The sequence below is a fragment of the Mycena indigotica genome, assembly GCF_014461135.1.
Source record: "Mycena indigotica strain 171206Taipei chromosome Unknown Mind.scaff0015, whole genome shotgun sequence".
Taxonomy (NCBI): domain Eukaryota; kingdom Fungi; phylum Basidiomycota; class Agaricomycetes; order Agaricales; family Mycenaceae; genus Mycena; species Mycena indigotica.
The window spans coordinates 1082196-1095096 of NW_023503014.1; the positions used below are offsets into that span (position 1 = coordinate 1082196).

Sequence of the window (12901 nt, forward strand, 5' to 3'; positions counted from 1 at the left end):
AGGAGCAATCGTCCTCCGCAGCCAACAGGCAGTTCGAGCACGGTACACCATTCGCTCGATATCGACAAGGGAGGTTATGAAGAATGCAATATGAGCATTTACCCATGAACTAGTGAGATGTTAGAGTGGGTTAAGCGTGGACCAGACTTACCACTGAGCGCGAACGAATTGCGCGCTGCACATCGATAGCAGTGGCGGCAGCCGGGTGGTCATGGATTTTTGGTAGGACGGATTCACCATTGGGCCCAAGAGACACGTCGAGTGCCATAGCGGGAGGAGGAACCCGGAAGCCCGGGTATGGCGATAAGATAGGAGAACGGCCCTCGATCACCGGGAAGCGAGGATCGACAGAGAAATCGGAAGTGTCAAAGTACGATGGATAAGGCATTGGATGCTTAATCGGGACGCCAAGAACCAGCTATATATAAAGGATCGGCTACGACAACAGTATCTAGGAGATACGATCAATCAAAGCTGTGGGAAAAGAAGCTGAGTGGGGACACTCAGGATTTTTCAAAAGGGGAGATGAAGAGCGGGCGACGCGTTGGGTGGGGTGAAACGCGAGCTGAAACGCGTGGTGAAACGCGCACAGCACGGTAGCGAGGAGTATTGGGCGGTGAGGAGGGAGACAGGACAACAGCCATGGGGACAATGGCGGTGGTGGAAACGGGTGGCGGCTGTGGCAGCAACGGCCAAGGCAGTGAGGGAGACCGAGGCTGTGGGACGCCACGGTCGGCTGGAGCTGAAACGGTAGCGAGGGACGCGAAAACCTATATATTTAGCTCAAATTGTACCTATTAGACCATTGAATCCCGTCACGGATTGCAGTCACAGCCTGATTACCAAAGGGTAAGGGCTTCACGGAAGGAAACGGAAGGACACGGCCTGCTTACCAAAGGGTAGGGGCATCTATTTGGACTACGACTACGACTACGACTACGACTACGGTACACTACGGAACGCAATTGAATTAAGAAGCGCCAAGACATTGATTGACACCGGAGCCGATAACGCCGCCGGTCCGATATTGTATTGGATCTTCACTCTACGTTCACACGACTCTTGCCGCTGCGCGGAAGGTCTCTCAAATTATCAAACTATCTACACACCCTATAAATTTTGAACACTACTGGATTGCAACAGTCATATACTTTGGCTGGAGCCCCGTGCATTTGCACGCGTCTTAAAACGAATCGGAGTTTGAATTTGGCTGGACTACTACATTGGTTGGTTGGGTTAGTTGGTTGTGTGTGTGTGTGTTGTGTTTCTGTTGAGTTCACTTCTCTTCTTCTCTTTTCCCCACCCCATCCATCCCATCCCATCCATCCATCACCCTCCTTTTGGCTGGTCCATCACCCATCTCTCCACCCACCCTCCCTTTCCTTTTCGAGCGTTTCATCTGGAGCCCACCGCGAGGGGGTTCATCCAGTTTAACAATCAACAAATTATATTGTGTTGATCACATATAATCACGAGTTCAAGGCTATCTGCAGCATATATTGCAAGAAATTTGGAACGGGAGAAAGCACGTGATCGCGCAGAGCGCTGGTCAGAATTATGTAACACACAAGTCACATTTGGTCACATTGATCCAGACACAACACAAACTGAGGCTGCTGAAGAAGATTCTTTTGAACTAGAAGGACATATACTGGCTGGACTACCTTCTATCCTTGAAGAATCTGAACTACAAGAAGGACAAGACTTTGGTCATAGCACTGAAGACCATCATCACTGGGTACCATTGATTGGTAACAGGAATACAGCAACTCCTTCTTTAAACATTTCATCATCAAGTGCTTCACCAGCAGTGGGGCATCAGGAGAGAGTTGTAGCTTGGGTTGAATTATTGGCTTCTGCACTTAGGCCAGACCCAGAAGATATCCCTGAAGGCAGTTCAGAGGTAGAAGTTAAGCAAGAAGAACAAGAACAGGACCTTGGAGAGACAAACCTTGAGCAGGCTCTAGGACTTGACTACCAGAATCCAGACAACTACCACAACTGGGATAACCAACTCCCATACACAACACCTATACCTGGTTCACCAAGTTCCAGTTCATCTTCTTCATCTTCATCTTCATCCAACAACCAAGCACCAATGGCAGCAAACCAGGCTAGTAATGGAACAAACTCTGCTCCATTCAAGATACCAAGACCATGGGAATCAGGAGTTCCTAGGTTCACATCAGAGGACAAGAATGATTTGATTGATTTCCTGGATCAAGTTGATGATATCATCACTTTGGGAAAAGTCAATCAGGATCAGGAAAAGAAGACTATGTTGACCAGTTACCTTTCCAACAAGAGGAAGGAAGAGTGGAGACTCTTAGCAGAGTACACTGATATTACCAAAACATATGAGGAGTTCAAGAAGGCAATCAAGAAGATCTATCCTGAGGTAGAGGAAGACAGGTTGGGTACCATGAAGGACCTGGAGGAGTTATGTGACGAGTATTATGGCATCTGTCACACTCAGGAAGGAAAACTTACCAGATTTGGATTGAAGTTCAAGGCTTTAATCAAGAAACTTCAGAGGAACCCTGCTATAATTCTGAACAAAGAGGCTTGTAGAAGGTACCTGGATACTCTGGAGAAAGAGTTTGCCAGATCTTTGAAGACTGTCATGCATACCAAGAATATTCTCAAGGAGGAGACACCTCCTGCAGCTGGAGCAGCAGCAACTTCAGACAGGAAGGAAGATCCAATTAAACTGGATGACTTGATCAAGTTGGCAGAAAGATATGCCAAGACCAATGGAGGAGACACCACCTATGACATTGGTTCACCAACTGAGGTCAGGAGATCAGAGAAATTTCCACGGGTCAAACTGGAAGAATGTGATGTCAGGCTTGATGATTTGGAAGGCCAAGTCTCTGGGCTAAGAGATATGGTTGATGCAGGACAGAAACAAACCAAGTCTTCAATTGATGAATTGGTCAAGGCTTTCCAAAATCAGAGGAACAACCCACCACGTGACCGTGACGATCAGGATCAGCGTGACAGAGCACAGAACTCTTATGGTCAACAAGACAGGGGTTACAACAATAATAGAGGATATGGTGGAGGTATGAGCAGAGGGGGAATGAATGGTGGCAACAGCAGCACCAGATTTGGTAGCGCTGCTTGACTGCTCGACAACGACTCGTTTGCTGAGCTCTGAGTCATTGAGTCTGCCCGAGGCAACCCAGATGACGTCGATGTCGGTGCAGGTGTCGATGCGGTCCGGGACGAGCCAGCTGCCACAGTCTTGTTCTTCGAGCCCTTAGGGCGTCCGCGAGGTCGACGAGGCACCGGCTCCGGGGGTGCTGAAGGCGCTTCGGAGCTGCCTTTCGGTGGTTTGAATTTGTGGGTCTTGAATTTGAACGCCTGCATGGCGAGTGGCGAGCAGACGAGATAAGGAGGCCAGAGGAAAGAGTGTTCCGAGCTCCGGACACAGCGACAGTGGGAAAGAATGTCCATAAAAGGCTATCTGCGACATAGATATCTATCAGAGGTATCCGTCCCACAGCACAGGTATCTAGCCTTAATTATCAAGGGTCCTCTGACCCGCCACACGGCGGTGCGCATGGCGTGGCGGTCCGGCGCTATACATCACCCGAGCACCGCCTCCGCTTCGTGGGTGCCCGGCGACCGGGGGCCGGGGCCGACTCCGCGGAAGCGACGTCGACGTCAGCCGTGCTTTGTCGGCTTGCCCTTGTACTCCCATCTTGCCTCCTGCCCCCACCTGCCTTCCGCACGAGCGAGAACTAGAGCGAGCACGAGCAACGCGTGACCGGGGCTGCGCCTGAGACGAAGACGACCGGATACGGACGGGTGCGGTGGGCCGCTGCTGCTTGCTTGACGACTGCCACCATTACGCGAGCGAGATCGGATACGGGTGACACTATCGATGGGCGACGACTACGGCGACAAGGACAAAGGCAAAGACGGGGAGCGCGAGCGCGAGAGGGAAGCAGGTGAGGCGGGTGGGAGCGGCAGCAGGGAGAGGGCGATAGGGCGCCGGAGCGGGGAAGGGGAGCAGAAGAGGGAGGGAAGCGGCGAGAGCCGGCGCGAGCGGGATAGGGAAAGGGAAAGAGAGAGACGGCGGAGTGGGGAGAGTGGCAGGGAGAGAGAAAGGGAGCGAAAGGATGAGAGGGATGAAGGGTCGCGACATCGTCATCGGGACCGAAACCGGGAGGGCGATGGTGACAGGCACAGAAGGCGGAGCGGGGACGGTGGCCGCGATAGACGGAGCGATGACGACAGGCACAGGGAGAGGCACAGCGAAAGGCGCAGAAGAAGGAGCGGGGAGAGCGATAGACAGTCGGACCATGGCGAGCACAGAAGAAGGAGGAGCAGGGACAGCGAGCGATACTCCTCTCATCATCACCACCATCGCGACCGCGACCGCGAGAGAGAAAAGGAGCGCGGTTGGGAGTCGGAGCACGAAAGCACCAGGCGGCGAAGTCGAAGTCGGGACCGGGAGCGGGGAAAGGCGCGGGCGAGGAGCAAGGAGACATATTCCAGCCGACACTACCGCGACTACGACAGAGACAGACACCATCGCTCTCGCCGCAGCCGCTCCAGGCATAGTGACCGTGCCAAACACCACCACCGCGAAGAAGAGCCGGCCCCGACACAAATATCTTCAGACATCTTGCGCGAAGTGGCCGTGACCGGCGCTGAGGCAATAACGGGCGAGGATGCACCGTTTGAAGTCATCAAGGGTGCGGAGGCAAGGCAGTTCGCGAAGCAGTTTATTCGGTGCGTGGCTACGTCTCTATTTTTTCCCCACATCTCATTACTTCCCCAGCGAACAAGTCTCTCGCGACCAGCTCGCCCAGCCCGCCGCCGCCGATGCAGATGGAAAGCCGACGTCGCCGGTGGAGGCGAACGACAAGGCGATCCAGAACACGATGCAGCCTGTTGTGTTTGCTGTCGTGCGCAACAATCACAACAACAAGTCCCGGCCTGCAGCGGCCTCAGGCCCGGCTCCCCGCGGAGGGACCGAAGGCGAACATCGTGCATTGGATCAAGGCGTGGCAGGGCAAGACAGACGGGGTGCGTGTTCGTTTTTTGTTCATCTCGGATTTGATACTTCTTCTACTTACTTCTTCCCCTTCATTCTTCTGCCCGTATTGACGGAACCTCAGCGCACCCACCCGCTCAGCGGCCGCCGCCGGCGCGCCAACTTCCTCGACAACGAGTTCAACAAGGCGAAGCGTACACTGGACGACTACGCCAGCCGGCGCGCGAGCGGTGTGCCCGAGATGATCCGCGTCGACGACGCCGACCCCGATCCGGACGGTGACGAGGGGCAGGACGTGACGACACCGACGGCCGCGGCACCAAGGAAGCCCATGCCACCGCCGACGACAGTGGGGACTGGCGCGGGGCGGAAGCGGCAGATCACGGACCCGCAGCCGCAGCCGCAGCTCCCGCCGATGCTGGCCCGCTTAGCACGTGAGCACGAGCAAGAGCAGGACGGGGATACAGAAGGGTGCGCTTTTGGATTCATCATTTCTGTCTTCATTGGGCTGAGACTCGAATAGGCTGGCACCGCCCCCGCAGTCGCGCCGCTCGGTGTCGGACCCGCTCCCCTCTGCGTTCCCCCCGACGGCGGCGCAGTTCACGTTCCCGATGGTGATGGAGCGCCCGCCGCTCGGGAGCCACCGCGGGTCTGTGGATAGCATGGACAGCGTGACGTCGCTCCCGCTGCTGGGCATGGTGCGGGGCGTGCCTGTTGGGAATAGAGGTGCGTGTTGCCCTTTGTTTCGCGTCATACACCGCCCTTTGTGCGGCACGCAGGAGAGGCGTGGTTTTCATTTGCCCACCCTGGCCGGCTGCGTGATGTTTCTTTCTTGCGTTGCTGGCTGCCGTGCATTCGCCTCTGTGCTTATCATGTCCTTTGTCTAGTCCCGCTCCGCGTAACGAACCCCAGCGACCGGCTGTCCACGCTGTGAGTGTCCTTTCGTCTCCCCCTCCTTATCTCCTCCCCCGTATCCCCGTCGGGTCATGCCCGCGGCCACGCGCCGTCCGCATTTGGCTCCTCGAGTCACCCGGTGCGGAACAGGCGCCCGCGTGTGCCGGGTATATATAGCCCCCCTCGCACGCACGCGCGGGGCTCTCTTTTACCCCCCGTTCTGTGATTTCCGCATCAGATGACGATGACGATGCCGGCGGTCCCCGGCGTGGTGTTCCATCCCGCGTCCGTGTCCGAATCGGCGTCGCTCCCCTCGCTGTCTGCGCTCTCGGACGTGTCGCTGACGAGAGAGTTTCTTTATCCTAGGTCGTCTTCGTCGAACGCCAGCGCGCCGCAGCTTTCCATCAACGTCGGCGGTCTCTCGATCCCGGGGGGCATGGGTGCAGGGCCCGGCCCGTCCCCGCTGGGCCAGGCACAGAGCACAGGGCCGGAAGAGCACCCGATATACGGCGTCCCGGCGACCGCGCGATCGGATAAGAGCTACAGCAGCAGAGAAAGCCGGAAGAGCCGGAAAAGCGGAAGGAGCGGCGAGCGGTCGGAGGGCGAGGCCAAGGGGCAGGAGAAGGAGAAGCTGTTGATCGTGCTGCTAGACGAGAACGACGAGGGGCTGCACTCGCGCTCGGCGTCGCTGGCGAGTCGTGGCCGGCCGAATGAAGTGGAGCGGGAGAAGGAGAAGGAGCATGTAGTTGGAGCGCCGGAGTCGTGGCATGGGTGCGTTTATATTATCTATCTTCCGACATACCTTACCGTTTTAATGCAGACTTGAACGCCGGCTCTCCTCCCGACCCGCCTCTCGCCGGCCCTCGCCCGCCAGCCTTCGGCCTACCGCAAGCGGATCAGCGGGGTCCCCGTGGCTCGGGCCGCTGATGGACCGCGACGAGGACGTGACGTACGTGCGCCCGCGTGGCGATGCAGAGGACTCGGCCGACTACCTTTCCGATGCCGACGAACACGACGACGCGCCTGTCCCTGTGCGTGCGCTCGTGTCGCAGCTGCAAGCGCTGGGCTACGCGCCGTCCACCGGCCCGGGCCCGAGTCCCTATGCGAGCCCGTACAACGCGAGTCCGTATGCGAGCCCATATGCCTCGGCCTCGCCATACGCGTCGCCCGCGTCGTATGCTTCCCCGGCGTCGTACGGCCCGGGCGCGCCGCTGCCTTTGGCGTCATCCTACAGCGCCTCGCCATACGCGTCCCCCGCGCACCTTTCTCCATACCGCCGCCTCCCCTCCGCCGGTTCGCGCCCGCCGACCCCGCCCTACGCCGCGCTCACCACCGGGCCGACCGGGGCGTCCGTCTACACGCCCGCGCCCGCGAACTACGTCAGCCCTGCGCCGGCGGGGGGCGGGCATGTACGCGCCGTTCGCATCGCCATACGTGTCCCCACTGCCAGTGCCCGCGCCGCCGCTCGGGGGCTATCCCTACTCGCCGTACGCCGCGAGCCCGGGGAGCTACCACCCGTTCGTGTCCCCCGGAGCGAGCCCGTACCATGTGCAGCTCCCGCTGAGCCGCGCGCCGAGTGCCGGCCCTGGAGCGGGTGCCCAGCAGGGGCAGACGCAGTACCCGCAGTCACCGTATGCGGGGATATATCGGTAGCGGCAACGGGCGAGTTTTTCTTTCCTTTTCTTTCCTTTGTGTCTTGCAGGTGTGGACATGATTTCATGCTTTTTGTCATGATTTGGTATCCGTGCTGTATTCATCGTTTCATAGAAATAACCAGGCAAAACTCAATGTATTATAATATAACATTTCTTTGTTAGTTCCATCTGTATATAGTACTTAGTATCAGTGGACGCCGGGCAGGTGCCAAGTCCAACACTGGCTCAGCTTATCATATGTCATCCTTGGATTGCATAGTTCATTTGGCTATAAATGTTGTCCTTATACCAAATGCTTACACAGCCTGTGGCTGAATTTGGCTCAGAGCAGGCCAAAAAAGTCAGCAATCCGACATTATTTATACTTAGCTCTTAAAGAATGAACGCAAATCAACACCTTGTGCCACAGTGCCAGCAGTACTAAATTGAAAAAGCACAATTTGGAAATTTGGTAGCCGATTGGATGTTATTGTGGATAAATAAATAAAATGTGATGAAATCATGGAAATAACTATCTAATCAGAAGTTTACTATCAGCAGGCTGTAAGAATATATATATATATATAGAATGGTAGAAGTTGTTGGACAATGAATTATCAAGGTGTCTTCAAAAGGTTAAGTGGCTACTCTTCCAAAAGATTGATATGCAGATTAAAAATAGCAGCTAGGTTCTCCCTAGACTCTGAAGACACTGTCCAGTTATATGTTCTCAGAGGACTTGTGCCTCAGAGCTGGCCTAGTTGTGAGTAGGTGATAGCCAACTTTTGCTGGGCCCTGATTGTGTCTGGATACTGTGTTCCAGGAATTCAAACATGCCGTGCAATGACCTGCTCCTCCAGAATTTGTGCTTCTGAGTATTTGCCCTGGAATGAGTAAATAAGAGCCAAGTTTGCTTGTGCACGGATTGTGTCTGAATGCTCTGTTCCCAGAATTTGAACACACTGTGCAACCACCTGCTCCTGCAGAACTTGTGCTTTTAAGTAGTTGCCCTGGTCTGAGTAAATAAGAGCCAAGTTTGTTTGTGCACTGATTGTGTCTGGATGCACTGTTCCAAGGATTCGTGCACGCTGTGCAACTACCTGCTCTCGCAGAACTTGTGCCTCAGAGTGCTTGCCCTGTTGTGAATAGGTAACAGCCAAGTTTGCTTGTGCACTGATAGTGTCTGGATGCTCTGTTCCAAGAATTTGGAGATACTGTGCAATCACCTGCTCCTCCAGAATTTGTGCTTCTGAGTATTTGCCCTGGAATGAGTAAATAAGAGCCAAGTTTGCTTGTGCACGGATTGTGTCTGAATGCTCTGTTCCCAGAATTTGAACACACTGTGCAACCACCTGCTCCTCCAGAATTTGTGCTTCTGAGTATTTGCCCTGGAATGAGTAAATAAGAGCCAAGTTTGCTTGTGCACGGATTGTGTCTGAATGCTCTGTTCCCAGAATTTGAACACACTGTGCAACCACCTGCTCCTGCAGAACTTGTGCTTTCAAGTAGTTGCCCTGGTCTAAGTAAATAAGAGCCAAGTTTGTTTGTGCACTGATTGTGTCTGGATGCACTGTTCCAAGGATTCGTACACGCTGTGCAACTACCTGCTCTCGCAGAACTTGTGCCTCAGAGTGCTTGCCCTGTTGTGAATAGGTAACAGCCAAGTTTGCTTGTGTACTGATTGTGTCTGGATGCTCTGTTCCAAGAATTCGGAGACACTGTGCAATCACCTGCTCTTGCAGAACTTGTGCCTCAGAGTACTTGCCCTGCTGTAAATATATAACAGCCAAGTTTGCTTGTGCACTGATTGTGTCTGGATGCTCTGTTCCAAGGATTTGAACACGCTGTGCAACCACTTGCTCTGGCAGAACTTGTGCCTCAGAGTGCTTACCCTGTTGTGAATAGGTTATAGCCAAGTTCTCTTGTGCACTGATTGTGTCTGGATGCTCTGTTCCTAGAATTCGGAGACGCTGTGCAAGCACCTGCTCCTCAAGAACTTGTGCTTCAAAGTATTTGCCCTGGTTTGAGTAGGTACTAGCTAAGCTTGCATTTGCTGTAATCATTTGGTTGTTTTGCTTTTCAACCAACATTTTACAGCCCTGTACAATCAGCTTGTCCAAATCATATGCTTTCTCAAAATTTCCTGATTCTGTGTATATCATTCTAAATTGCCTTTGGAACTCCCAAGGAATATGCTCAGGCTTTATCCTAATCTTGCTTATGTGTATCTGCAGCATAATATATTCCCCTATGTTGTCACTACAACTGCCAGCCATTCCAAGTAGTCCCATGACCATAGTATCCATCTTTATAGTGTTAATAATCCTTGAAGAAATCCACTCATGAACCAGGGGATGCATGGAGTATCCTTCATCTCTTTTAGTAATGAGGGAATATTTTTGTACCTCATTCAATAATGATCCAAAAGCTACAGCATCCCAGTCTCCCTCTTTGGTTTGTAGAAAAGCCAAAAAATCCAGAGCACCTTTCAGTTTCCACTTGCCTGGTTGAGGCATTTCACTATAATACCATAGTCTAGTTGACCTTGTTAAATAACCCCACAGATGCAATTTCCTGTGTGGAATGATAGTCTTCACTTTGTACTCTGTTGCCCTTTCAAAGATCCTTGCTGTGATTCTGTTGTAATGCATAAGAGAACAGATCTCTAAGAATTCTTGGGCAAGTGGAGACAATTGTTCAAAGCTAATCTTCCATGTAGTCCCTACTGTGTACTTGTAGGAAGTCTCTCTTTCCTCTGGTTGGGCATTCCATAGTGTTGATTTCTCCTTCTTATAGATATCAAGATACAAAAAGGGATTTTCCTTTAACACATCATTCTGCCGAATATATGCAGCAGCATGTGAAATTGCCAGAGGAAAGAACCCCAGCTCCTGGAATCTATTAGTTGGTAAACTTAAAATCATTTATTTCCTTACCTTCACAATTTCCTTCGCTGCTGTTTCATTGCTGGTTTCTGATAACATCTGTAGTAGTTTCACAGCATTATCTGATGACAGGTCCCCAATTTCACAGGCCAAGCCATTGACACCTGCATGACTACGGAGGTTGGGGTTGCGAGATGTGATGAGCACATTCCCATGATTACACTGTGGAAGAGCATTCCTGATATTGATCTTCACATCAGCATTATCAAGGAGAATAATCCAATCTTCATGGGACTGCTGCTTGAGCCATAACTTGGCAGCATCTACATTGATTTCTCCTGTTTTAACCGTTGCCAGTTCCAAGTAACCTGCTCGGATTGTGTCTTCACTTGTTGCATCAATATAGAACTTGTCTCTGAATCTGAAACCTTCTTAGAACATTGCTTGTGTCCTCTTCCGGACACTAGTACTATACCTTGACTTTGAGATATATTGAAGGGCACATTCAGTTTTCCCAACTCCACCTAGACCATAGAGCAGACCAATTGTTTGCTGCCTAGTACTTGTGGAATCCAGGTGTTCAAAATATGCTTCAAGTTTATCAAGAACATCTTGATTGCCTACAAAGAACTTTGAGGGAGGTGGGCATCCAGAGCCTGAGAATGGCTTATCTATCAACATCATATCAAAAAATTTGTTTATTTTTCTTGTTCACTGCTAGGAACAAAGTCAGCTCTGCAGGCATTCATCTGATAGACAATTTCTTACAGGTTACCTGCTGGTGCTCCCGCCCCGATTGTAGCATTCCCGTGTATATTAAATGTGTTCCCCATTCCAGGGCCACCTGCACCTAGGGCTGTAGACCGTACCGTATACGGCTACGGCCGTGTACGGTACGGCCTCTGACGGCGCCGGGACGGCCCCACGCCGTACCGTAAGCCCTCGAGTTCAAGGCGCTTACGGTACGGGACGGCGCCGTCACGCCGTATTACGGTGACGGTACGGCCGCTCAGGTCACACGGTGTGACCTGAGCCAAAGTCGGGCTCCGAGCGACCGGGCCGGGTCGGGCGGCGGTGCCAAGCACACCTGCCCGCGGTGCAGGGCCGCCTGAGTGATGTCCTGGCCATGTTGGCTGACCACCAACAGCGGCTGGGCCCTAGCAACGGGCGCCCGGGGGTCCGATACCGGACGGATCAACGATGTCCGGATCAAATCCCGGGATAGCCGAGGTAGGCCGTATATACGGCTACCGTCCCCGTATACGGGACGGCCCTTACGGCGTCACCGACGTCCCGTCGCCGTACCGTCAACTCGGTCCCCAAGGGGCCTTACGGTACGGTTACGGCGCCGTATTACGGCCGGCCGTACGCCGTATATGACGGCGACGGCCTACAGCCCTACCTGCACCGGCATGCATGCCTTTCCCCCCGTCTCCACCCTTTCCACCTAAGGTCTCATCAGCTGCTGACGGCCAGTGTATACAGTGTTTGATTACCAATAAGCTTGTGGATAGCCAAGTTCTGTGCGTCCATGTGCTGAAGCTGAAGCTGGCGGGGCAAAAGGAAGGATCAAACGCGGCGCTAATATATATACATCGCAGTCCTGAGTCGGTCTGACACCACACGCATGCCTCGAGGCCCCAGCACGACTTGGCCAGCGGCCAGCCACCGATCCGCATGCAACCACTCTTCTCTCCCACGATGACAACGGAAATGAAACTTTATTTTAGGCTATACATACGGAACCAGGAGAATGTTTCAGTCGCTCGACCTGAATCTAGACGCATACCAAAATTGAGCCTGGGGGTTTATGATCAGTTGAGGGGCTGCGAGGTAAATCAGTAGTAGTAGTGCGGACAACACCACGGAACAGGGGACCAAAGGAGATCGATAATAAGAAGCCACGCTTCCCCAGCGTGTTCGGATCGGGACCGTGACAATGGAAGACCATGCCACTGCAGCGTTTCCCCGTAATCGTGAGGCCCCATAATTTCCCACCGACACGCCTTTCTGCTGCCCTGCCTAGCAACGGGCACTGTCCGTCACGGTGCTATCCACGACTGCCCACGAGCGGCCCGCGGGTGACGCCCTGCAGCCGTGAACCTGCGCGACTGTGGGAACGACAGAAGTTTGTAAGAAGAAGAAACCGTGCGATCCGCGTGAGCATCGGTTGATCTGCTCGTCCCCGGAAACGACGAAGATGATCTCGGGCAGGCAAGCCGTTCGCGCGCCTGCTAACGTAGTCGGCGCTTCGGCCTCAAGTTGTTGCATTCAAGTTCGTTGTTGAGGAAGTTCGCAGGTCAGCAGATGCCGCAGGGGTTTTCTGTAACGCCCGTCGTCTTTGCATCTATCCATCGTCTTTCGCATGAACGCAGGCAGGGTACTTGGTCGGGGCGTGGTGTCATGTACTTAGGCCGAAATGCAAGTTGTGTGGCGGGGAGTTCGAATCCCTAGTAACACATGCAGTGCCCTTGTTTGAT

General features: G+C 53.5%; 1 protein-coding gene across 1 annotated transcript; it reads left to right on the forward strand.

Annotated features, from left to right (window-relative positions):
* Positions 1 to 4310: 4310 nt before the first annotated feature.
* MIND_01338700 (uncharacterized protein) lies at positions 4311 to 7700 on the forward strand (the record flags this gene model as incomplete). Its single annotated transcript, XM_037369832.1, has 10 exons — positions 4311 to 4451; positions 4493 to 4743; positions 4793 to 4919; positions 4966 to 5040; positions 5133 to 5479; positions 5532 to 5734; positions 5896 to 5938; positions 6269 to 6673; positions 6723 to 7604; positions 7670 to 7700. 10 exons carry the CDS (start codon positions 4311 to 4313, stop codon positions 7698 to 7700), a joined length of 2505 nt encoding a protein of 834 aa, XP_037213828.1.
* Positions 7701 to 12901: the final 5201 nt, after the last annotated feature.